This window comes from Oncorhynchus keta, chromosome 33 (assembly GCF_023373465.1).
Source record: "Oncorhynchus keta strain PuntledgeMale-10-30-2019 chromosome 33, Oket_V2, whole genome shotgun sequence".
Classification (NCBI taxonomy): Eukaryota; Metazoa; Chordata; class Actinopteri; order Salmoniformes; family Salmonidae; genus Oncorhynchus; species Oncorhynchus keta.
The window spans coordinates 18,934,834-18,962,305 of record NC_068453.1 but is presented as its reverse complement, the minus strand read 5'-3'; the positions used below and the strand labels follow the sequence as shown (position 1 = coordinate 18,962,305).

The 27,472-nt window shown below is 43.0% G+C and overlaps 1 protein-coding gene across 2 annotated transcripts; it reads right to left on the bottom strand.

The window, feature by feature from the left end:
• Positions 1 to 540: 540 nt before the first annotated feature.
• On the bottom strand, positions 541 to 22,505 carry LOC118366328 (insulin-like growth factor I). 2 transcript variants are annotated; one of them, XM_035748909.2, is made up of 5 exons: positions 22,215 to 22,505; positions 20,764 to 20,923; positions 8,381 to 8,643; positions 6,257 to 6,292; positions 541 to 3,986 (listed from the first exon to the last, which is right to left on the bottom strand). In XM_035748909.2, exons 1-5 carry the CDS (start codon positions 22,260 to 22,262, stop codon positions 3,927 to 3,929), a joined length of 567 nt encoding a protein of 188 aa, XP_035604802.1. In that variant the 5' UTR covers positions 22,263 to 22,505; the 3' UTR covers positions 541 to 3,926. The 2 variants fall into 2 exon arrangements, with proteins under 2 accessions (XP_035604802.1, XP_035604803.1); XM_035748910.2 differs by lacking the exon at positions 6,257 to 6,292 and having other exon boundaries at positions 22,215 to 22,502.
• Between the last annotated feature and the right edge of the window lie 4,967 nt (positions 22,506 to 27,472).

Below are 27,472 nucleotides of genomic sequence, written 5' to 3'. Positions count from 1 at the left end.
GTGAAATGATCTCCAATCTGAATCATGTGTTGATATACAGCCGAAGGACATAATTGATTTTTTATAGTTTTTGCATATGCTCAGAGAGACAAAAGCATTGTTAGAATGCAACACTAATGTCTATGTCAGTGACACCAAGGTTTATTTTGCAGGTCTTACCTTGCTGTGGATAGCTTACTGTGCTATAATTACAAAGCAGGGAGAATTTTGTGTTAATAAGATGCATTGCTGTAGAATGTCTCCTGGACCTCTCTGTTTCATTACATCCGTTGGATATTCATACTTGACGTCCATTGGTTTTCCCTTGCATCAAGCGAGAGGGACATGGTGATCAATTACACTCCAAATACTGATACAAGAAAGAAAACTGTTCACCTGGCTGTTTGTTTTTCTTCTTATGTTTGGTTGCCAAGCAAAAGTGGTAAAAACATCTTTGTTATTTTATTCATGGATGATATTCAAAGGTTTCTCAAAAGTGCCTGCAGAACATTCTGACATGAGCATGACAAATGGTATGAAATAAGTGCCCAGACGTTGTCATAATGTTGACAAGTGGTTTATTCAGCAGGAATGGTGAACAATCTGTCAGTATTTAAACATTTTCTACAGAAGGCAATCGAGCACCAGAAATAACAGCACTGTAATTAAACAGTTTCTTAGATGATGGTGAGCTTTGGAATCCCATGGCAATCAATTAAAATGTTTTCCTATTCCAGAGCGCTTGATAGAGTTTTCCTATATGTAATTCAAAATACAGTTTTCATTCCTGTTTGTGACATTGTATCTGCTAATTGTTAGATAAATGGTGACAAAGAATCAGTCAAAATAGTGTTTTGGGAGTCAGATAACTGGATTAAATATCTAGATTCTATCATGCTCATAGCTTTCCTCTGTTGCTGCCCCTCAAGAGGCCACCATTATTATCCTTTATGCCGGCATATTGACAGTCCCACAAAGTCCCACATGGTAAACTTTCATCTTCAGCTTTGTTTCAAGGAGAACTACACTCTTAGAAAAAAAGGTGCTATCTAGAACCTAAAAGAGTTCTTCGGCTGTCTCCATAGGTTAACCCGATGAAGAACCCTTTTTGGTTCCAGGTAGAACCCTTTTGGTTCTACGAAAAACCCTTTCCACTGAGGGTTCTACCTGGAACCCAAAAGGGTTCAACCTGGAACCCAAAAGGGTTCTCCTATGGACAGCCGAAGCCTAAGAGTGTAGAACTGAACTGGGGTCAGTCTGACCAGCGTATGCCTCAGGGGATGAATGAAACCTACACTTGTATTACTCAAGCGGCATTAGCATAGCTGAACAGCTGATCAGATGGATGGAGACATCGATCAAATGTGATAGCTTATGATTGACAGTTGTCAGTTTACCTATACTGTCTTTCATTAAATAAACATCTGACAATGCAAATTGAATTAGATTGTGTCTTAATTTAGCTGAGATCTTTGGTATCAGTCTGGTGATATGGTACTGAAGGACAATCGTTCTGATAATAGGAACTCAACAAGCTTGTTTTAAAACCACATACATGCATCTCACGGAGGGTCAAATGGTATGCAGCCATAGAGGTCAACCTGGCTTTCAATTCACCTGACAATATCGTCCGTAGCCATATGTGAACGGACAAGATGGAGTCCTAATCTTAACCACTTCATCGCATTGTATGTGTTGATGATTACAGCTGTGGGTTGCTGATAGATGTAAGGATATAAGTACCACATTAATACTTTAGGTCAGACCTTCATTTTAATACTTCTTTTGATCATTTCTATCCCATTTTTATTGATGTCCGAATGCATCAACAGCCCAAAATTGTAAAAGGTTGTAATAAATAAAACATGTCTTACTTTGTGGGGAGCTGAGAACCAGATCTGATTCGCTGTGTCACTTAAGCTCTTTAACACATGGGCACATGGTTTTACAAAACAAATCGTTCAACCTCAATCATACATATTCGTAAGCGTCAATGCCTTGGCTTTCTGATCATGGTGCGTTCACATAACATTTCGTTCAGGACAAACAAAAGTACACTATGACTTTTAACACCTTAATATTATTGAAGGATCACAGTTCACAGTGCTTTTTGTCAAGTTATTTGGCATAGGGATCTATATTGAGTAACAATAATTTAAAAACAGTAGAAAAAATAGCGTTTTGCCTTCTTGGGATCCACAACATGATACTTTTTTTCCATGCATTCACAGATTTCACACAAAGACATTTGCTCGCTTATACTACTACCTTATTGAAATTGCTTACAAATAAAAACACTATTAATAAAATGGTGGCCACAAGGCTGTGCAAAAGGGACGACCTCCAACGATAAGCTTTGCCATCTCTCTTTCTCTTCCTGTTTTAGCCCACCGTTGCAAGTAACAAACTACAAAATAGCACCATTATACAGTGGATAGGATTTTCTTAATACGGTTTTGCTATATGATACCATCATGTACAATGATAGTAGAAGAATGCATAGGATAACATAAATGGGAGTATTGGTTGATTATACACTGACAGAGGAGGAAGAGATGTGATGGGTTGTCAGGTTGTTGAAATGGTACATTGACTGTCAGGCATCCAGATTGTGCAAACAGCCATTACTCTCTGTAATCCTGACGCAAACACAGGAATTCTCAGAACATGGTCTGATGGAACCAGTGTGTGAACCTTGCTCACAGTAGCAGAGCTCTGAGTGGCTGAGCTACAAAACGGACTGTGTGTGTGTGTGTGCACAGCATTTTTCAACTGCAGTCCTGTTTGTAGGTGTGTGTTGCTGTGTTTCTAACAGTATTTGAGTTGCATATCATTCACTTAAGTGAACTATATGTGTTGCAGTTCATTTTATAGCCTTTTGCAATGAAAAATCCATGCAGTCCATGTTCATACAGAAGAAGCAAAGGTCCCTCCCTAAGCTAACAAAATAAAAGAATGCAGGCCAAGTGAAATCAATCATTAATCGTCTTCCTGTAGCTGGTTATTTTTAGAGCCCCTCTGTCCTGTCCTCTGCATTAGAATCCATTTTTAATCAGACCAGATATTAGACCCAGAGAATCTACTGTGAGTCTTTACAAATTAAATCTAAATCGAATCTCCTCAGTACTTTCTGTTTACAGTACAGGATATAATAGTTACTGTCAGTTTCACTAGAATGGCTTAGCAGTACAAGAAGATTGTATCATCAGAATAGGTCTCTGGTCATATTGTTGCCTCAAAGCCTGGTTCTTATGTTATGGTTGCACGTAATACGCTTATTGTCTGTTGAAGCAGTCAATAGTAAATAAATAGCCTTAATGAAACACGTGACAACTGTGAAATCATCTTTTGGCCAGAACTGACTGAAGCTGAAATAACATTCTCTTGTGGTTCTAATATATTATCAAAGCAGTGGTTTTTAGATGAGAATGGGGAGATTACTTATCCAATAGCCTGACTACTTTGCATGGCCCAACCTCTCAGTGTAAAGCTTGAACTCTTTCAGAGTTCAGGTAAAGAGGATGAACCATTGGCTCCCATAGACAGACAGGAAAAACGTGTCTGCTGGCTGCCCTCCTATTGGCTGTATGTAACACAGAGCCTATCAGAGGCCACCAGGGACACTATAGCTCAGCTCACACATGGAGGTATAAGAAGAAGAAGCTCTTTGATGTGTAAGCAGCTAAACTAGTCTGGTACATTGGTTTGACATGGAATATAATTCCTTCCAATATGAAATGGTGCAGTGTATAAAATAATAAAAATACCTCTCATTTAACCCCAGCACTTCACCTCTCAGCTAGAGACATTACACACAAAGCTTATTACCATTATCTTAGTACCATAATCCACCTTTTGTTGTTTTACAGTGAACCATTCCACAGAGGCACCAGGTATGGGCCCACTCTTCTCTCATCCCTGTCCGCCTGTCCGTTAGCTTCTGTCTTCTACATTCGGTAGTTCCTTCCCCCTGTGTTTCCTCGACTTGAGTTCTTCTGATGTACCTCCTGAAAAGGGTGGAGGGGGAACAGATTTTTAGGAGGAGAAACATTAGATAAGTGGATTAGGAGAGTGGGGGGAAAAAACAGCTTTGGGTCAAAACCCAGTGCCTGTGTCTAGAACAACACAGCTGTACAATTAATGGATGATGATTTCATAACCTTTTGCTATAGTGAAAGAGCCACAAACAGTACAGTATCGAGTATCCTCCCTACCAGAGCTGATAGGTCATATTCAAACCACAAGCCACCAGAGCGGCACTGACATTCAACACACTGTCCCTCTGCACATTAATAAATCAATGTGATTACATGCATGCCGTTACCCTCTGTAACTAGCATGCCACAAATCTGTTGCAATCTGAGGACCAGGGTTTCAGCACAAAATGTACAGTATGAAAGTAGAATCTGTCTGGGAGAGAGAGTGCCCATGGGTCTACCACAAAAACCACTTAGTCCTCCGCCCCTTCGCTAATGGCTTTCTTTTTTAAGAGAAGAGTTGTAAAATGCACCAAGTCCAAGCTTAAAAGGATGACATGGACACAGGTGGAATTGGGAAACTAAGGGAGAGGAAAGAAACATTTCTTCTGGTTGGGTTGACTACTTTGGTTGGACTGGGCTTGACTACTAATTAAATTCTGTGCTTGTATTTCCTTCCCTCTCACTGACTGACTGTATTCTGCTGTAACCTGTCCAAGGAGTCATTGATTTTGTATCTACTAAACGAAGGTATGAACAGCTACGTATAACAATGACAAGTATGCATCACATATGATGGTGGTCATGGCATGCTATATTCTACACTGAACAAAAATATAAATGCAACATGTAAAGTGTTGGTCATGAGCTGAAATAAAAGATCCTAGACATTTTCCATATGCACAAAAAGCTTATTTCTCTCACATTTGGTCCACAAATTAGTTTACTTCCCTGTCAGTGATCATTTCACCTTTGCCAAGGTAATCCATCCACCTGACAGTTGTAGCATATCAAGACGCTGATTAAACAGCATGATCATTACACAGGTACACCTTGTGCTGGGGACAATAAAAGGCAACTCTAAAATGTGCAGTTTTGTCACACAACCCAATGCTACAGATGTCTCAAGTTTTGAGGCAGCATGCAATTGGCATGCTGACTGCAGGAATGTTCACCAGAGCTGTTGCCAGAGAATTGAATGTTAATTTCTCAAATTCTTTCGCTTTAGAGAACTTGGCAGTATGTCCAACCTGCCTCACAACCGCAGACCACATATAACCACGCCAGCCCAGGACATCCATATCTGGCTTCTTCACCTGCGGCCACCCGGTTAGCTGATGAAAGTGTGGGTTTGCACAACCAAATAATTTCTGCACAACTGTCAGAAATCATCTCAGGGAAGCTCATCTGCGTGCTCTTCGTCCTCACCAGGGTCTTGACCTGGCTGCAGATCGTAACCGACTTCAGTGGTCAAATGATCACCTTCGATGGCCATTGGCTAGAGAAGTGCGCTCTTCACAGATGAATCCCGGTTTCAACTGTACTGGGCAGATGGCAGACAGTGTGTATGGCGATGTGTGGGTGGGCGGTTTGTGCTGATGTAAAAGTTGCGAACAGAGTGCCCCATGGTGGCGGTGGAGTTATGGTATGGGCAGGCATACGCTACGGACACAATTCTCTTTTATTGATGGCAATTTGCATAGAGATACCATGACGAGATCCTGAGGCCCATTGTTGTGCCATTCATCTGCCGCCATGACCTCATGTTTCAGCATGAAAATCTATGGCCCCATGACGCAAGGATCTACACAATTCCTGGAAGCTGAAAATGTCCCAGTTCTTCCATGGCCTGCATACTCACAAGACATGTCACCCATTGAGCATGTTTGGTATGCTTTGGATTGACGTGTACCACAGCATGTTCCAGTTCACGCCAATATCCAGCAACATCGCACAGCCATTGAAGAGGAGTGGGACAACATTCCACAGGCCACTATACACAGCTTGAACAACTCTATGAGAAGATGTGTCGCGCTGTGTGAGGCAAATGTCGGTCACATAAGATACTGACTGGCTTTCTGATCCACACCCCTACCTTTTCTTTAGGATATCTATATTCCCAGTCATATGATATCCATACATTAGGGCCTAATTCATTTATTTAAATGGACTTATTTCCTTATATGAATTTTAACTCTTGGGTAAAGTCTTAGAAATTGTTGCATGTTGCGTTTATATTTTTGTTCTGTGTAGTTATAGTAGGAAAGTACCACTGCAGTAGTGAAGGACAAACAGCCTACCTTGCAAGATGTGTGACTATTCCCAGATAAAGGTTTCTGTCAGGAAAAATAATAAAACTGTTCAGATATGACACATTTGCTTTCCACTGTGGTAGTTTATTGTCCACAATGGAACAGTTAGCCACTCTCTAAGGGGTAAAAGTCAGTTATTGGTGTTTTCTGTCCTCATCATCAAGCCTTAGCCTTAACGTCTTAATTTGGAGTGCATTCTCTGGAAAAAGCCTGACACACAGTGTCTTCGGAAATCATTCAGACACCTTGACTTTTTCCAAATTTTGTTACGTTACAATCTTATTTTAAAATGTATTAAATAAAAAAAATGTCCTCAGCAATCTACACACAATATCCCTTAATGACGAAGCAAAGACAACCTTTTAGAAATGTTTACAAATGTATCCAAAATTAAAAACAGAAATACCTATTCAGACCCTTTGCTATGAGACTTGAAATTGAGCTCAGGTGCATCCTGTTTCCATTGACTATCCTTGAGATGTTTCTACAACTTGATTGGAGTCCACCTGTGGTAAATTCAATTGATTTGGACATGATTTCGAAAGGCACACACCTGCCTATATAAGGTCCCACAGTTGACACTGCATGTCAGAGCAAAAACCAAGCCATGAGGTCAAAGGAATTGTCCGGAGAGCTCCGAGACAGGGTTGTGTTGAGGCACAGATCTGGGAAAGGGTACCAAAAAATGTCTGCAGCATTGAAGGTCCCCAAGAACCTTCAGTGCTCCCGAGTGGCACAGCAGTCTAAGGCACTGCATCTCAGTGCTAGAGGTGTCACTACAGACCCTGGTTCGGTCCCAGGCTGTTTCACAATTGACCGTGATCGAGAGTCCCATAGGGCGGCGCACAATTGACTCAGCGTTGTCTGGGTTAGGGGAGGGTTTGGCCAGGGTAGGCCGTCAGTGTAAAATAAGTATTTGTTCTTAACTGACCTGCCTAGTTAAATAAAATAATTTAAATAAGAACACAGTGGCCTCCATCATTCTTAAATGGAAGAAGTTTGGAACCAGCAAGACTCTTGTTAGAGCTGGCCGCCAGGCCAAACTAAGCAATAGGGGGAGAAGGGCCTTGGTCAGGGAGGTGATAAAGAACATGATGGTCACTCTAACAGAGCTCTAGAGTTCCTCTGTGGAGATGGGAGAACCTTCCAGAAGGACAACTATTTCTGCAGCACTCCAACAATCAGGCCTTTATGGTATAGTGGCCAGATGGAGGCCACTCCTCAGTAAAAGGCACATTACAGCCATCTTGGAGTTTGCCAAAAGGTACCTAAAGACTCTCAGATCATGAGATAAATGATTGGTCTGATGAAACCAAGATTGAACTCTTTGGCCTGAATGCCAAGCGTCACACCTGGAGGAAATCTGGCACCAACCCTATGGTGAAGCATGGTGGTGGCAGCATCATGCTGTGGGGATTTCTTTCAGCGGCATGGACTGGGAGACTAGACAGGATCGAGGCAAAGATGAACGGAACAAAGTACAGAGAGATCCTTGATGAAAACCTGCTACAGAGCGCTCAGGACTTCAGACTGGGGTGAAGGTTCATCTTCCAACAGTACAACGACCCTAAGCACACAGCCAATACAACACAGGAGTGGCTTCGGGACAACTTGAACCCAATTGAACATTTCTGAAGAGACCTGAAAATAACTGTGCAGCAACGCTCCCCATCCAACCTGACAGAGCTTGAGAGGATCTGCAGAGAAGGATGGGAGAAACTTCCCAAATACAGGTGTGCCAACCTTGTAGCGTCATACTCAAGAAGACTCATGGCTGTAATCGCCGCCAGAGGTGCTTCGACAAAGTACTGAGTAAAAGGTCTGAATACTTATGTAAATGTGATATTCTTCGTTTCATATTTAATTTTGGGGTATTGTGTGTAGATTAATAATGAGGGGAAAAAACAATTTCATGAATGTTATAATAAGGCTGTAACATAACAAAATGTGGAAAAGTCAAGTTGTCTGAATACTTTCTGAATGCACCGTATGATCTAACAATCAAATATACTGAAAGACCCACTACAATGTTCCATATCTATGTCCATTCTGTTTCACTGATGTCAACTGTGTATGCTCTTATAATGTATATCTGTTTGGTGCTGTGCTCACCTTCTTGGGTTTTGTCTTGTCTGGGTGCTGTGCTGTCCTACGCTCTGTGCCTCGGTCCACGTTTTGCACTGCAGTACTAATCTTGGGTGTTCTTGGCATGTCTGTGTGGCGCTGTGCACGCACAGAGCGAGCTGCCTTGCCAGACTTGACAGGGGCACAGTACATTTCGAGCCGCCGCAGCTCGCAACTCTGGAAGCAGCACTCGTCCACAATACCACGGTTATGTGACCGCCGTGAACTGGGGCCATACCCCGTTGGTTTACCTGGAGAGACAGAAAGAAGAATTTGTGTTACTACATGTGAAGACATAAAGAGCATCTAAAGAGCATGCAGAGAGCATGTAGAGAGCATGCAAAAATCATGCAAAGAGCATGCAGAGAGCATGTAAAGAGCAAGGATAGCTGTCGTTCCAGTTTGTTCTGTAAGTAAATAAAAAAGATAACTGAAGACAGCTTGTTGTTTATGATTATACATGTTGGACTTCCATGTATGTTTGTCTTCATGTTATAGGTCAAAGTTAAACGTTGAGGTAAAAGTAGAGGTCATGGGCATGTTAAGTGTTGTGTCACGGGTGTGTTACGTCAACCACAGGTGCTTTAAAAGAGCCAATGGAATCATATACACCATAACCCATTACAGTCTTGGATATGGACCAACTTATTTAGTGCAGATGTCCTGGAAGGTCTTATATCTGTGAGCTGAATGAATCCAAAAAGCTGTAATCATTTGTGGCTGTGCGCCAGGACCTGGGCCCTGTAATAGCTGAGTGCTAACGGCCAGGTTGTGGACTTGATTATTCTGATATATGGACAGTGTTAATGACATTGATTCCTTCATTGCAAAATGTACAGGGTATCGCATTGCACTGTGCGGACTCTTTTTGGCAGCCGTGCGGCAGTAAAAAAGGTCACGGTCACCGTAACATTGAGAATATCACGTTCTGACGTTTTAGACCCATTAGGCCAAACCTCAACCCCTCGGGGCCCATCAGCCTGCTGAGAAAGCAGGCCCAGGCCTAAGTCACACCCTCTGGCAGCTTGGTTGGTCGTTTCATTCACATTTTCACCTGGCAACCCAGCAGCCCTTTATTGCTGACAATATCAGAGCCAGTTGAACTCTGGATACTGTGGATGCTGGTACAACGCAGCCATGCTGTTGTTCCCTAACAACTATATGGCTTTCCTGAGACACGACTAGACTTATAGTTCCCATACGTGCAAAAGATAGGCAGTTGGTGGCACCTAAATTGTGAGGGGGGTCATAGTAATGGCAGGAAGATAATAAATTAAATGGTTTCAAACACATCACACACATGGTTTCCATGTGTTCGATATCAGTCCATTCACTCCATTCCAGCCATTATTATTAGTCGTTCAACCCTCACCAGCCTCCTGTGGTGCAAAGCCAGAGAGTCTCACTTGGAGTTCTGGTGCTCTTCAGTATGAATCGGAATCTGAGCACTTCTCTGAGAACCCAAGTCACCTTCTACAGTGATGTGAGTGGAAGGGGGGAGGAAGTTAGGAGTTGCTTTGACACCTGAATGCCAACAGCTTTTGACTCCCTCTCTCCAAACCCACTTTCTTTCAGTGGCCGTTAAAAAAATATCCCACTCTCCATTTACAATTCCCTGCTCACCTCGGGCAATATAGCCTTGATAGGCTTTTCCCTGTTACCAAATGAAATAATAATAATGTAATATGGCATTTACAAGGAGGAAATGCCTTTCCCTTTCAGAGTTAATAGCTCTTGGCCTGGGAGCCTGCCAGTGCTGACAAAGTGCATTAACTTCTGCTCTATGCCTTCCTTATCAAGACAATGTTATTTTGGACAGAGAGGAGCTCCAATTCAGAAACAGATGCATCTCTCCACAGTTCCCAGTCAGGACCCTGGGTACAGTGTGAAGAAAGATTATGGAGGTAGTTGTACTGTGTGTGAGAGAACACTGATCTCAAGTCAGATGATGAAATACAGTGTGTGTTCATGGATAGTTGAAGGTGAGAGGGTTCTATACTGGCTAAACGGTAGAAGGTGAGAGGATTCTATACTGGCTAAAAGGTTGAAGGTGAGAGGGTTCTATACTGGCTAAAAAGTTGAATGTGAGAGGGTTCTATACTGGCTAAAAGGTTGAAGGTGGGATGGTTCTATACTGGCTAAAAAGTTTAATGTGAGAGGGTTCTATACTGGCTAAAAGGTTGAAGGTGAGAGGGTTCTATACTGGCTTAAAGGTTGAAGGTGAGAGGGTTCTATACTGGCTAAAAGGTTGAAGGTGAGAGGGTTCTATACTGGCTAAAAGGTTGAAGGTGAGAGGGTTCTATACTGGCTAAAAGGTTGAAGGTGAGAGGGTTCTATACTGGCTAAAAGGTTGAAGGTGAGAGGGTTCTATACTGGCTAAAAGGTTGAAGGTGAGAGGGTTCTATACTGGCTAAAATGTTGAAGGTGAGAGGGTACTATACTGGCTTAAACGTTGAAGGTGAGAGGGTTCTATACTTGCTAAAAGGTTGAAGGTGCTGCAGTGGACAGCAAGAATAGTTGATTCCGCAGGCAAGGAGAAAGAGATAGTTCTCACCCAAGGTCTATGTCCAGGTCAACAAGGTCAATCATTGCTTTTAGGATTTGACCACCACAATGTAGGCTAAAGGTAATCAGGCCATGTTATAGCCTCCTTACAATGAGAACTGCACGTGCAATACACCAGTTTTCACCTTGAGAATGAAAGGTAGCAGGTCTCGTTGTTTGAAGACTATTTGGGGATTTTCATAACTTCATCCCTCTTTGTGTCCGTAGCTGGGCCCACTTAAAGATGCACTCTCTGACTTTTGTATAATTTCAGCCAGTAGTTTTGAAAGTGGCGCTCACGAGCCAAAACGGGTCCCTGTTTTTTGTGCACTACGTCATTCAATTGTGTAGGGCGGCAGGTAGCCTATCGGCTAGAGTATTTTGACCAGTAACCGAAAGGTCGCTGGTTTGAATTACCTGAGTCGACAAGGTAAAAAATCGATCTGTGCCCTTGAGCAAGGCACTTAAACCTAATTTGCTCCAGGTGCGCCATGCTACTATGGCTGACCCTGTAAAACAACACATTTCACTGAACCTATCCAGTGTATGTGACAATACATTTTTAAAAATGTTTTACTATGTCATCCATTTGGTTTGATATGTTCCGAATTTTGCAATTCATATGATATCATCCGAATTTCTCAATGTGTTTGATATGTTACAAATCCAATTCATGCAATTTGTTGTGCTTAAGATCGCGGAGTGCATCTTTAATGTAATGTTTACTGAATGGCATGTTGTAATTAAGCCAGAATAAACCATGATAAATTGTCACTTAACCATTGTTGCTGACGTGTAACAAGGAATTTTCATGACGAGGGAAACCTTCTTGCGAGGCCGAGTTTGTGATTATTCAATCAGACAGGTTGTATTGTGAGCCAGGAGTTGATTGTGCTGGTCCTGTTTTAGAAATCTCTCCCAATAAAGGCCTCCAAATGAACATCCGCTATTATTCTCAAAATAACCTGTAACCTTCTGAACAAACAGCTGGAGAGGAGAAAAATCATCCGGATGCAGATTTTAACATGAAGAAGAATCAGCTGTAGCTGGTTTTAAAAAGCAGAAAGCATCAGTAAACAGGTGGAATAGGTTTTGGAAGGTTTTAAGTGCCACGTTTCAAGGGATCACTAACTGTAATCCGCCGTGAACAAAGAGTTGGCGTCCTGTGTGCTGTTGTTGTAAACAAACTCAGACAAACCACCTTCTCCTGCCTGCCGTATGGTGTGGACATCCAGCCCGGTCGGTGGTGTGAGAAACAGGCTGTTTGAGAAGGGGGATCCGTGGTGATTGGTAAAGGCTATTGTTTTGGAGTTTGGTCACAGACATTCAGGGCATGGCAGATTAGTGGTAGGCTACACATATTCTGTTTGTGTCACTGTCGTAGACAGATACCCACTACAGATTAGGGTGCAGTTTTGTTTTGGTGTTGTGTGTTGTGTGTTGTTGCACACATCTATTGGATGGAAGGGGGCCCATTTCCCCCCTTTTTTTAGGGTGAATGAGGGTGAATAGATTCAACTGAGATCTAAGTGCTGCATAACAATTGTTTGGCTGCGTAGAGAGAGGCTCCATCATGACTTGAAAGAAGGAATGTCTACAACTCTGTAATGCTCCCCAGTGGTTTATTAAGATTCACACAAGACAATGTTTTGATCCCACTGCGATCTTTGTCAGGTCAGTCGACAATGTCTTAGCTGAAGAGCAAGGCAGCCTGTTTAGGTCAACCTGACTGAGCAGCACACAAGCTAGAGGGACCTTTTGGTCAAGCAAGCATTGACATTTTGGCAGTAGTGCCATAACAGCAGAGAAGCATGGGTGCAAATATAAGTCATACTTTTAACTACCACTATTGTGCTCATGATCATGCTCAAGTTACTATTATATTTTATTTGTCATGTGCAGTGCATTCGTAAAGTATTCAGACCCCTTTCCCTTATCCACATTTTGTTACGTTACAGCCTTATTCTAAAATGGATTAAATTAATAAAAATCCTCATCAATTTACACACGATACCCCATAATGACAAAGCAACCTTAATTATATCCTCCTGATTCCTGCTTACAAGCTAAAATTAAAGCAGGAAGCAACAATGGCTCGGTCTATAAAAAAAAGTGGTCAGATGAAGCAGATGCTAAACTACAGGACCGACATGAGTAAGACCTTTAAACAGGTCAACATTCACATGGCCGCTGGGCCTGACGGATTAACAGGACGTGTGCTCCGGGCGTGTGCGGACCAACTGGCAGGTGTCTTCACTGACATTTTAAACATGTCCCTGATTGAGTCTGTAATACCAACATGCTTCAAGCAGACCACCATAGTCCCTGTGCCCAATAGCACTAAGGTAACCTGCCTAAATGACTACAGACCCATAGCACTCATGTTCATAGCCATGAAGTGCTTTGAAAGGCTGGTATTGGCCCACATTAACACCGTTATCCCAGAAACCCTAGACCCACTCCAATTTGCATACCGCTCAAACAGATCCACAGATGATGCAATCTCTATTGCACTCCACACTGTCCTTTCACACCTGGACAAAAGGAACACCTATGTGAGAATGCTATTCATTAACTACAGCTCAGCGTTCAACACCATAGTGCCCTCAAAGCTCATCACTAAGCTAAGGATCCTGGGACTAAACACCTCCCTCAGCAACTGGATCCTGGACTTCCTGACAGGCCGACACCAGGTGGTGAGGGTAGGTAGCAACACATCTGCCACTCTGATCCTCAACAATGGAGCCACTCAGAGGTGCCTGCTCAGCCCCCTCCTGTACTCCCTGTTCACCCATGACTGCATGGCCAGCCATGACTCCAACACCAACATTAAGTTTGTGGACGACACAACAGTGGTAGGCCTGATCACCGACAACGACAAGACCGCTAATAGGGTAGAAGTCAGAGCCCTGGCCAGGTGGTGCCAGAATAACAACCTATCCCTCAACGTAATCAAGACAAAGGAGATGATTGTGGACTATGAGCACATCCCCATTCTCATCAACAAGGCTGTAGTGGAGCAGGTTGAGAGCTTCAAGTTCCTTGGTATCCACATCACCAACAAACTAGATTGGTCCAAACACACCAAGACAGTTGTGAAGAGGGCACGACAAAACCTATTCCCCCTCAGGAGACTGAAAAGATTTGTCATGGGTCCTCAGACCCTCAAAAGTTTCTACAGCTGCAACATCGAGAGCATCACTGCCTGGTATGGCATCTGCTCGGCCTCCGACCGCAAGGCACTACAGAGGGTAGTGCGTACGGCCCAATACATCACTGAGGCTAAGCTGCCTGCCATCCAGGATCTCTACACCAGACGGTTTCAGAGGAAGGCCCTAAAAATTGTCAAAGACCCAGCCACCCTAGTCATAGTCTGTTCTCTCTGGCAAGCGGTACCGGAGTGCCAAGTCTAGGACCAAAAGGCTTCTCAACAGCTTCTACTCCCAAGCCATAAGACTCCTGAACAGGTAATGAAATGGACTATTTGCATTGTGTCCTGCCACTCCCCACCCCCACACCTTTTTACGCTGCTGCTACTCTCTGTTTATCATCTATGCATAGTCCCTTTAACTATACATTCATGTACATATTACCTCAATTAGACCGACTAACCTGTGCCCCCGCACAGTGACTCTGTACCTGTATATAGTCTTGCTACTGTTGTTTTCACTGTCATTTTAATGTTTTTTTTTACATTTGATTTCTTTACTTATCTATTGTTTACATAATACCTATTTTTTACTTAAAAATTGCACTGTTGGTTCGGGCTTATAAGGAAGCATTTCACTGTAAGGTTGTTGTATTCGGCGCATGTGACAAATACATTTTGATTTGAAAATAGTTTTTTGAAATGTATTACATAAGAATACAGATCCTTTGCTATGAAACTCAAAATTGAGCTCAGGTACATCCTGTTTCCATTTATCATCCTTGAGATGTTTCTACAACTTGATTGGAGTCCATCTATGGTAAATTCAATTGATTGGACATGATTTGGAAAGGCACACACCTGACTATATAAGGTCTCACAGTTGACAGTGCATATCAGAGCAAAAACCAAGTCATGGGGTCGAAGGTATTGTTCGTAGAGCTCTGAGACAGGATTGTGTTGAGGCACAGATTTAGGGAATGGTACCAAACCATTTCTGCAGCATTGAAGGTCCCCAAGAACACATTGACCACCATCATTCTTAAATGGAATAAGTTTGTAACCACCTCAAGAGTTCCGCTGAGAGATGGGAGAACCTTCCAGAAGGACAACCATCTCTGCAGCACTCCACCAATCAGTACTTCATGGTTGAGTGGCCAGATGCAAGCAACTCCTCAGTAAAAGGCACATGACAAACAGCCCGCTTGGAGTTTGCCAAAAGACACCTAAAGGACTCTCAGACGATGAGAAATAAGATTCTCTGGTCTGATAAAACCAAGATTTAACTCTTTGGCCTGAATGCCAAGAGTCACATCTGGAGGAAACCTGGCACCATGCCTAAGGTGAAGCATGGTGGTGGCAGCAGCATCATGCTGTGGGGATGTTTTTCAGTAGCAGGGACTGGGAGACTAATCAGGATCGAGGGAAAGATAAACAGAGATCCTTGATTAAAACCTGCTCCAGAGCGCTCAGGACCTCAGACTGGGTTGAAGGTTCACCTTCCTACAGGACAACGACCATAAGCACACATCCAAGACAACGCAGGAGTGGCTTCAGGACAAGTCTCTGAATGTCCTTGAGTGGCCCAGCCAGAGCCCGGATTGAGCCCGATCAAACAGGTTTCTCTGGAAACCTGAAAATAGCTGTGCAGCAACGCTCCCCATCCAACCTGACAGAGCTTGAGAGGATCTGCAGAGAAGAATGGGAGAAACTCCCCAAATAGAGGTGTGCCAACCTTGTAGCGTCATACCCAAGAAGACTCAAGGCTGTAATCGCTGCCAAAGGTGCTTCACCAAAGCACCGAGTAAAGGGTCTGAATACTTATGTAAATAGGATATTTCAGTTTTTTATTTGCAATAAATTTGCAAACATTTCTAAAAAACAGTTTTTGCTTTGTCATTATGGGGTATTGTGAGTAGATTGATGTTGATTTTTTTTAAATTAAAAAGTAGAACAAGTCAAGAGGTCTTAACACTTTCCGAAGTAAAAATATAAACGCAACATGCAACAATTTCAACGATTTTACTGAATTACAGTTTATATAAGGAAATCAGTCAATTGAAATAAATTCATTAGGATCTAATCTAAGGATTTCATGACTGGGCAGGGTCTCAGCCATGGGTGGGCCTGGGAGGGCATACGCCCACCCACTGTGGAGCCAGGCCCAGCCAATAAGAATGAGTTCTTCCCACCAAAAAGGATATATTAGACAGAAATACTCCTCAGTTTCATCAGCTGTCTGGGTGGCTGGTCTCAGACAATCCCGCAGGGGAAGAAGGTCCTGGGCTGGCATGGTTAGGTGTCTTATGGTAGAAATATTAACACTCAATTATCTGGCAACAGCTCTGATGGACATTCCGGCATGCCAATTGCATGCTTCCTCAAAACTTGAGACATCTCTGGCATTGTCTTGTGTGACAAAACTGCAAATTTCAGAGTGGCCTTTTATTGTCCCCAGCACAAGGTGCACCTTTGTAATTATCATGCTGTTTAATCAGCTTCTTGATATGCCACACCTGTCATATTTTTGTGCTTATGGAAATTTTCTGTCATCTTTTAATACAGTTCATGAAACCTTCGGACCAACACTTTACACAATTATTTTTGGTCAGTATATTTGATCGACTTCTAAGACAAAAGTCAAAGAGGCAAGGCCACTCACTGCTCCATCCTGCTGCTTGGATCGAGCTATGCTGGAGACACTGCAGCACATAGCTCACATTCCTCAAACGAGTAAGGCTGTAAAGACAGGGCTCTCCTCCAGATTGGGCACAGAAAGGATCTGAGTTTTACAGCCTCTCCGTGGTTAATAAAAAACAGTGAATTCTTGGAACCGGTGCAGCGCACTGCCTGTGGAGTGTCAGGGAGTTTATGGTTTGTCGGGGTCTACGAAAGCTGCTATAGACCTGGAAACTACCTCTTTATCACTGGTACCACAAAGAGTTTATAGCCTAGCTAAATTTCCCTCACATTTTCAACTGAGGTTATGTCTGCTTTTAGGCAATTAAAAGCCAGTTTGTAAGAGCATTTAGGATCCTAACTCAGTGAGTTAGGGTCTTGTGGGATGGGATAGACTGGATGGGTCAGTCAGTTCAAAATTATGTGACATAGCAAGCTTGGCTAGCTCTGGCTAGTTACAGTCTAGGAACCATTTACCAGGGTTTAAGTTTCGGTTTTAGCCCTAAGTAGAGGCCTCAGATGAAACTGTAGGCTATAATAATGTGGGCACAATGTGTGCAATATCTGTACGAGTTCTTTATGGTCAAGCCTGGCCAACATCACCAGTAGAACAGGTTTATTTCAACTCAAGCCTTTGTGTCTGGACTCAAAACTGACAGAACTCAAATCTAACATCCCCATCCTGTCGCTTTCATGATAAGTATTTTTGTTATGCAGAGTAGTTATTCAGTGAGGAGGGTCAACATACTCATTTCAGCATTCCATGGAAAAACAACACCTTTTCCCAGTGACAAAGTGCACACAAAGTGCAAACAGGAGACCTTTCTTTCTTTAGTGCTGAGTACCTTCTGCTGAGTGTGTGTGTGTGTTCAGGTCCAGTGTATAAAACTAGAGAGGTGGGGAGGTGGAGGGGAGGGGTGCATCCTGATCATCCTGTAATCCCCCATAATCCCCTGCTGCTCCGGGACAAGGCCTAGCTGTGTGGGTAGTGAGGCTGATGTGCTGTTTACACGTTCTCCACTCTCCTACTCCAGCTGCTTCAAATAGAATAGACACAGAGAGACAAACAAGGCTGAGAAAGGATAGGATGGCTCATGAATGGCTGCTTAAAAGCAATTTACTCCCCTCCTCTGTTCCTCATTCTGTTTAAACTACATGCTGTTGGGAGGGCGATGTCACAGTGCCAATCTGAATTTGTTTTCATCCCGACTATAAATGTATCTCATGTACAACTCTCTGAGCTAGTGGCTTATGACATGGCATTATGAGACAAAAAGGACAAGACTGGTTTGTCTATTGCCCTGTGTGGCTGAATCTCTGTGCCTTTTGCTGAATAGGTTTATCTCTGACCCTGACATGGTTCCTTCTGATTCAAATGTATATAACTAATATATTTACGAATACTCCCAGCATCATCCACATTAGAGACTTGGTATATGCCATGACATTGTATTTATGGAGTTACTAAGAGAAAGGTGGTGTGGTGTGCCATAGAAGTCCTTTTTCATTTTTAGTCAGTTGTATTTTTTACACATCCTAGAGCTCTGGAGTGTAGGTGCATCGTAGAGGGGTTCACTTTTAGACTGTGAGAGGAAATTCTTCAGAATAGAATAACCAGCTCCATCCAGAGTACATTACAGGAAGTGGGTGTTATCTACAATAAAAGCTCAGGAAGAGTTGATTCATGTCTTTCAGAGAATCTACAGTACCCCACTGATCAGAGAATGTTCCTACCGATTTTCTCACAATTTCCCTGTCGTCCAGTGTTCCTATTTGCAAACTGGGGTTACCCAGATTCTGTTCAAAAGGCCCCCACGAAGACCAGATTCACAGTATGTCTGTATATCCACTCTACTCCACTCAACCCGGGAGGAGTTTGCCTGCTAAAGCATTACTAAGACAACTGAGGATTTCTAGGTCAGGCTAATAATTGGAAAAACTGACTACGGTTGTGGATTTAGTTTTTATTCTTTAGACCACATTTTGTTTCAATAAAATATTTTTCCACCGAGTAGTATTTCACATTTCTGTCAAGGTAATGAAATATGAAGTATTGAAATGCAAGTGCAGCTACTTTAGCAGTGACATGGTGGGTAAGGTGGATTGGCCCAGCGTCTCAGCCCGCAGAAAGCCCAGTGTCACTGCAACACGTTGGGGACACATCATTACTACGGTGGCTGCCAAGTTCAATATGGTGCAGCAGACTGGAGGGGAGGAGTTCAGCTCAGGAGCAGACCAGACCTGACAACCGCAAGGAGCTGTCACTCTTCCCAGTGCAAAAGACGACAGAGCCGAAAATGGATTATCCAGATATCTCACCTAAAGACTCATTGTTATACATGTGGTTCAACCTGACAGCAGGAGAGAGAGACATACTGTCCACACAGTGAGCCACCTGTTGTACATACCTCACCGTTCCTTTCCAGAAAGGATGGAGTGTGCCTGAAATGTCCTCGACTCAATGAACATTTTTTAACACGAGAACAAGGCATTGATGGATGGGCACTTTGCAGCTCAATGATCGCACAGTACAGTCTATAGTCACATGGATGCAGTTTAGTTCCAAACCTTGACCGATTGATTTCCCAGAGCCAGATAAGGTCTATCTGAGGTCTGTGAGTTCATGATTGGAATGATTTGCTGCTTATGTCCATTGTTTGGTTCATCAATTAATTATCATAGAATAATCTTGTTGAAGATACAGTTATATTCCAAATACAAGATATGGCAGTGTGGCAAGTTCTGGCAACTCAAGATTATATTCCATAGGCCATGTGAAATCCATTAAGCACTCAGAGAATACATAAACCCCTTTCACAGTCTCACATCATCAAATCTCCCAGACAGTCTCACACCTCATCAAAAGTCTTTACACATATTAAATATTTCATCAAGTTCACAGAAGAATTGTTATCACGCAATCAAACATTCTCAACTCTGTCACAACTAGTCAACAACAACAAAAAACACCACCGCAAGAGAACTTTCAAAGTGGCATTCCACAGTACATGGTTGTGAGTTAACTGAGAAACTACCGTGATGTAATACAAGTCTGAATTAAGTTGGAGCATAGAGCCTCTTTCAAGATGATTGACATCTCTGAGCTGTATTGATATGTCAATGTCAGTGATACGAAACGATGGTGCACAATAATGGTTTAGCCTTGGAAAGGTGGTAAAGAGAGACTTGACACTTGTGTGTGCAGTGTGCAGTGATTTCACTCAACGTCAGCTAGGGACCCTCAAGGCACCACATTCTGTGTATGAGCCAAACCACAACCTTTCTGAGTCCATGGTTCTAATGGGAAGAAGTAGTCCCCTGAGGGAAGGATCAGGGTCCATGTCATAGGAACACTGGCTACTGATGAGAGGGAGAACGCAACACCTTGACACAGCTCAGCACTGCCATATATTGCATCTTGTTCTGGCCTTTGTGCCTCCAATGGAAAATAGGAGATTTAAGTCCTGGATTCTTAGCAGATGGTTTTCTTTGGGTAGCTTTCCCCATTTCTGGTGGAAAAAGAGTTCACTGCAACATTTATGTCTCTCCCTCCTCCTTACAGATAGTCAGCCTCAATTCCACTTAAAACCCCATCCCCATAGACCCAGCAGCCATCTGAATGAGCATAATATACATATAGCTGTTTAACATCATTCTACACTTCATTTACCTCTCAGCAACCCCCAGAACCTCACTTCACTCCTGCTTCAAGGGCATTGCATTGTGTGATTCTGTATATTCCATTAGTCTAAGTCAGGAGTCCATCACAGTCATGGACAGAGACAAAATATACATATAAGCATCAACTATTTCAAATCTGATAAGTCTACAGCTGAAATGTTTCATAGGAGTGAGGAAAAAGACAGAGGGAATGGTTATTAGAAAGGGAAGGCCAGATGAGAGAGATCTGATACTGTTTCATTTATGAGGTTGCGGCATTAGCGCTTTGGGAGAATGGAGCAGCAGCAATCCTTTATAAATAAATAAAAGGTGCACTTACTGAAATAAAAGCCTCTCTCTCCACACACAAACTGCAGCGTGTCCACCAGCTCCGCCCCACACAGGGTCTCGGGCCCCGCCCCTGTTGCCGCCGAAGTCAGGGTTAGGACGCACAGCAGCAGTGAGAGGGTGTGGGTACAGGAGACACAGCACATCGCACTCTGCGTTCAATGGGGAGAAGGGCACAGTTAGTAGGGCATGGCAGGCAGAGAATATCGTCAGTCTCACCGCCCATATCGTATTTCACCAGTGTCAGTATGACTTGGTGGCAGTGATTTCAACATCTTCGTCATTATCGATTTTTACTATAGATTTGCGAAATATATAGCTAGGTTTTCTAATAGGTTCACAATAAGTGAAGGAACAGGTGTCTATGGAACCGTGACGTCCAACACAATCACACCATTATAATAAAAGAGCATACAATAATACCAGTCTATGAGTTTTGGTCACGATTTACGCACGTATGGTCCTTGACGTTTATTAATTCTTACAAACATATTAGGATGTATGGAGCGGTGACTGCCCGAGCCGCTTCCTGAGAGGGTGCTTTCCCGGTTCGAAGCTCATACACATCATTGTCTTGCCTTTAGGCTATTTCATTTTCGTTTGTTTCCAAACAGTCTTCTTTAAGTAGGCTTAGTTTTAAGATAATGTAATGATGCCCTTGCTTTCTCTCATCCTCAGCTCCAAAAACGATCGTTCGGGACAGGAGCCACAGAGCCAAGGATCTTGCCTATCCAAACATGAGATGGAAAACGGTTCACGCGCCAAACCCAGCAGATGAAGCATACCGGGACAAATTTACATAATAAAGAGAATATATACAGGTTTCATATACATCACAACCGCTACCACATAGTTATCTTGCCCAAATGGCACCTTCTTAGACGCCTTAAACCCTTCCTTATTGTTTGTTTTCCTACAATCCAATGTGGTACCCAAATGCGGAGTCAGCAGAAATTACTTTGAAAGTTCAGTAACTAATGCAGCAGCATTAGTGGTTTATATTCATGGAAACGGCACCGGTCAGCGCGCACTGCGCAAACGTGTCGAAACTCATGCTGGAAACGCATTGAAACATCCACGCGAGTGTGTTAACTCATGCACGCAGACATGCCTAATAACCTTATTTGCGTAAAGTCAATGAAAGTAAATGTTAAAGCTAGGCTACATATAATGTCTATGTGGAAACAGTCAAACGTGCTTTTACAGAAAATGCACGCAAATCTACCTGCTGACATGTTCTGATAGACATTTTGAAATAGTCTATAATAAAACCGATGTGTACATTAAATCCCTGAACTAAAATAATCTGCTATAATCAAACATGGGTCTTTATTCATTTTTGCTTTGATACTGCAAATAAATCAGGTTGGTTCTTGCAATAACAACAACACAAATTGTAAGTAAGGTAACAATCTGGTGTCAAAGGAAATTATTTAAAGTTACCTTGAAGACATCACATAAATGCCACTGGAAGAAATGACCGCTAGACATCCCCACGGGTCTCCGCACGACAAAGCCCAGCAAAAATGAACTTGTTTGAAGTCATTAAAAACAGTGAGAAAGTGGATAAGATGCAGGCAATGTCACATCTCAATATTCCGACTTTGTTCCATTGCGCAGGCTCGTTTTGGAGAAGTGAGATTTAGCGAACTGGAGACGGATTTAGAGAGAAAATCCCTCACATGTATCTACATTACACAGACATTTTCAACAGGAAACAGCTGGGGCAGCATTTGCCTTCTCCTCATCCTAAATTATTCATTAAGGATTTTGGGCACATATTCAAATAACGTCATCATTTATACTTTTCTTAGAATGGGATTGAATTTTGATCTCTTTAAGGCTTGGACCCATACCACCCGCTCTTCTCAAAGCTTGTTACGTGTAGAAATCTCAATGATGAGTTGTTATAGGCATTGGAATAATATAATTATTGTCCACGAAGCTCGTGCGTAATTTATGTGCCACATGTAGGCTATGTGTCTGCGTATTCATCATCTATTGCATACATATCTATCTCCAACGTTTGATTTAGTGGGCTTATTCATCATCATGATTTAAATATTTTCATAAACTAGAATATTTGAGTGTTTATGTACAGTGCACACACAGTCAGCAGGATAGCCTGGACATTGGTCTCTTTTTTCATACAATTCATATATGTTTATATTCATATATGTGAATATCACCCCTTACCTCAAGTCATCAGGATTAAAATCCCACATCTAACCACCTGATTATTCATGTTTTTTTATACATGTAGTTTTAAATATCCTCTTGTTAGGTCTATCTGCGAACACCATGGCAATACATCTAATTTTACAATGCAAATATTATGACCACTCAGTGTTTGTCACTGAACACTGCATTGCCACTTGACAGCCCAAATGTGGGCCTTTTCCCAATCTGTGAATCTGCACCTTGCTCTCCCCTTGAGTTGACATGTGTCTCAGTATCTGTTGACAACAGCACTCTTTCCATGGCAAATATGTATGCCCTTGAATAGGACAATCCTCTTTTTTCCAATAAAGGGCAAAGTTTTGAAAGACCACTGCCTAATTGTCCCAGGGCTTAAAGAGGGTTGATTTCACCAGCAGAGATAAGAGATCAGCACTGATCCAATCACTAAACAGGAGATCAGTGCTGACCCAATCATAAAGCAGGAGATCAGCAGCACAGCTCCAGTTAGCTCAGACAGTGTCAGCGCATCACATAAACAAGAACGTATCCAGAGAGGGCAGTGCGTGGACACAAACAGGCAAAGATGACACCTTATAATGCCACCAAAGTGGGTCATAACATGCAAGCACATTCAAAGACGTCACAGGGTGTATGAGGACATTCAATTTACCTATTTAAACCTAACATGGGCAGATAGTGACTACATTCATATACAGTTTTCACCCAATGCAATATGTTATGCATAACAATATTACCAGTGTTAAGTGGATGAGCCCAGCAGGGAATATAAAAGGTTTCAAGATGCCTCGATAACTATGATCAAGCCCAACATCCTATCCACCCCAAAGCCTACTGCCTCCAAATGTCCTCCCTGCCCCTGGCTTAGCTACAGCTCCAGCAGATTGGGTGCATTGTCATAACCTTTAATTCAGTGTCTCTCTCTTCAGTTCAGAACATTGAGGCATTATCATCCAACATGCTGGATGGCACAAAACAGAAGCACAATGTACCATACACATTTTCACTCCCTGCTGTGTATTGCATCATGGTAACGAGTAACCATATAATAGTAAACAATGATGCACCCCTGATTAAAGACAAGGCTGCTTGAGCTGACCTTGTCAAATCAGGGCATGCAAAATAAAACTCCTCTGGTTCCAAGAAACTTACACAAACCTTGCTATTAATCAGTGTTTTCTAATGAAAAACTAATCTAATTTGGCAACCAGGTGATTATAAGTCTCACTGCCATGAATAGTGACAAATATGACTATTATCATTACTGCTGGGGTATGGCTATAATGATGGCCTGTTGTTGTCTGGTTATCCCCCAATGCAGTAGTAGACTGCCCTTTCTTTCCTTCTCCTGCCCACTCTAATATGCAGCACTCAGGGTTGTACCTCTGCCAGCTCTCTCTCTCTCTCTCTCTCTCTCTCTCTCTCTCTCTCTCTCTCTCTCTCTCTCTCTCTCTCTCTCTCTCTGTCTCTCTTATTCTCCCTTTCTTTCTGTCTGCCCTTCTCTCTCTCTCTCTCGCTCTCCCCCTGTCTCTCTCTCTCTCTCTCTCTCTGTCTCTCTCTCTCTCCTCTCTTTATCTTTCTCTCTCTCTCTTTCTCTCTCTCTTCCGCCCCCCTGAACTCATTGACCAGGAAAAGGCTTGTTTTCACTCACAGGGATTCTGGACAGGGAAGAGGTGTTGACAGCATCCTCTGTCTGGACTGACCTGCAAAACAGCCAGGCTAGAGGTAAAGACAATGGTCCAGCATACAGATGAGTATATGAGAAAGATAAGCATTTCAAGTTCACATGAGGACACACAGGGGCTGAGAGAGCAGTTAGAATCTGTGCTCTCAACCCTGTTTCATTCTTCTCCTTCATAGCATTGATCTTAATTGGGGTGAACCATTCCCTCTTGATTAGTTTGAGATGGCTCTTGTGAGTTAGGCTGTACTTTCCTGATCAGTGATTTAAACCCAAACATCTTCATATGAACTAAGCAAACTAAGCTATTCATTGTGTGAGAGAGGGGGTAATTATGTTATTTTTTACTCCGTATTTAATCTACTCAGTGATGTGAAGTGGGTTTAAATGAAAAAGAGGGGTGTGGTGCTGATGCGTGTGCATGGGGTATCAAAATCATATTTCGGTGCCATACCATGTCTGTTCATATGGAAGAAATGAAGGTGCGTCATGGAGCAGCAGAGCGAGAGGGGTGCTTGTTTTGATACTTGCCGTTGCCGCAGCAACATGTAGGGGTCACAAATGTTTCGGTGAAGTGGGCAGGAAATTCCATGGCGCCTGTTGATGATCAAATCCCAATTTAAATACTGTTCTATGATAGTTTAACTATCCATGTCAGATTGATGAACATGCTGGATTCTACTAAGATAATGTTTTCAGAAATAGCCTCGTGTTCTCAGAAGGAGGGTTGCAAAATTCCACGAACTTTCAATAAATTCCCTGGTTTTCCGAAAATTCTGGTTGGAGGAGGGAATAAGCAGGAAGTCCGCAATCCTCCAACCAGGATTTCTGGAAACACCAAGGAATTTATTGAAAGTTCCTGGAATTATGAAACCCTACTCAGAAGACATTCAGAAATCATGTTAACAAAGCAAATAATACCCAGCTACCAGGGTATCAGGTCAATATCTCTGGAAATGGTGATACAGGAGAAAGCTATTCCTCAACTTGCAGGATTGCAGTTCTATTATTAAGAGCCATGTATTTATTATCAATGTTTAATAATGCTGTCATTATTAAGTCACTGTCAAAATGCCAAAACTCTCTCTTTTACGACACATAGGAAAGTCCCTCTGACACTATTCATCCTATCAGTGTCAACGTGCTTACAGACACAGGATTCTGTCAAAACAGTGAACACTGCAAATCCTGGGTGATGCAATCATAACAATACAATTCAAGTATGCACAAGTTGCCAGATAGTTCAACGAGTGCACTTGATGTAGGAAAAAGCCTGAAAAACATAGCTGTCTATGCCCCACCACACTACACTCTCAGAGGACCCCCCCACTCTCAGAGGACCCCCTTTAAGTAAGAAACCTGTTCATTCTGTAAGTATCCCTATAGAGAAGTATTCCCTCCTGCAGAAAGCCCTGTCAGCAGAGTTAACGTGTTTGTGTGAAACATGTATGGGAAGCTCTCAATCAAATGTATTTCCAACGCCCTTTTTACATCAGCCGATGTCACAAAGTGCTATACAGAAACCCAGCCTAAAACCCCAAACAGCAAGCAATGCAGATGTAGAAGCACGGTGGCTAGGAAAAACTCCCTAGAAAGGCAGGAACCTAGGAAGAAACCTAGAGAGGAACCAGGCTCTGAGGGGTGGCCAGTCCTCTTCTGGCTGTGCTGGGTTGAGAATATAACAGTACATGGCCAAGATGTTCAAACGTTCATAAATGACCAGCAGGGTCAAATAACAATAACAATCACAGTGGTTGTAGAGGATGGAACAGGTCAGCACCTCAGGAGTAAATGTCAGTTGGCTTTTCATAGCCGAGCATTCAGAGTTATAGACAGCAGGTGCGGTAGAGAGAGAGAGTCGAAAACAGCAGGTCCGGGACAAGGTAGCACGCCCGGTGAACAGTTCAGGGTTCCATAGCCGCAGGCAGAACAGTTGAAGCTGGAGCAGCAGCACAACCAGGTGGACTGGGGACAGCAAGGAGTCATCAGGCCAGGTAGTCCTGAGGCATGGTCCCAGAGGGAGAGAGAATTAGAGGAAGCACACTTACATTCCCACAGGACACCAGATAAGACAGGAGAAATACTCCAGAAATAACAGACTGACCCTAGCCCCAATCCCACAGGACACCGGATAGCATAAATACTGGAGGCTGAGACAGGAGGGGTCGGGAGACACTGTGGCCCCGTCCGACAATACCCCCGGACAGGGCCAACCAGGCAGGATATAACCCCACCCACTTTGCCAAAGCACAGCCCCCACACCACGAGAGGGATATCTTCAAACCACCAACTTACTACCCTGAGACAAGGCTGAGTATAGCCCACAAAGATCTCCCCCGTGGCACGAACCACCAGACAGGAAGATCACGTCAGTGACTCAACCCACTCAAGTGATGCACCCATCCTAGGGACGGGATGGAACAGTACCAGTAAGCCAGTGACTCAGTCCCCATAATAGGGTTAGAGGCAGAGAATCCTGGTGGAGAGAGGGGAACCAGCTAGGCAGCGACAGCAAGGGTGGTTCGTTGCTCCAATGCTTTTCCGTTCACCTTCACACCCCTGGGCCGGACTACACTCAATCATAGGACCTACTGAAGAGATGAGTCTTCAGTAAAGACTTAAAGGTTGAGACCGAGTCTGTGTCGCTCACATGGATAGGCAGACCATTCCATACAAATGGAGCTCTATAGGAGAAAGCCCTGTCTCCAGCTGTTTGCTTAGAAATTCTAGGGACAATAAGGAGGCCTGCGTCTTCTGACCGTAGCGTACGTCTGAGAGATAGGTAGGAGCAAGCCCGTGTAAGGCTTTGTAGGTTAGTAGT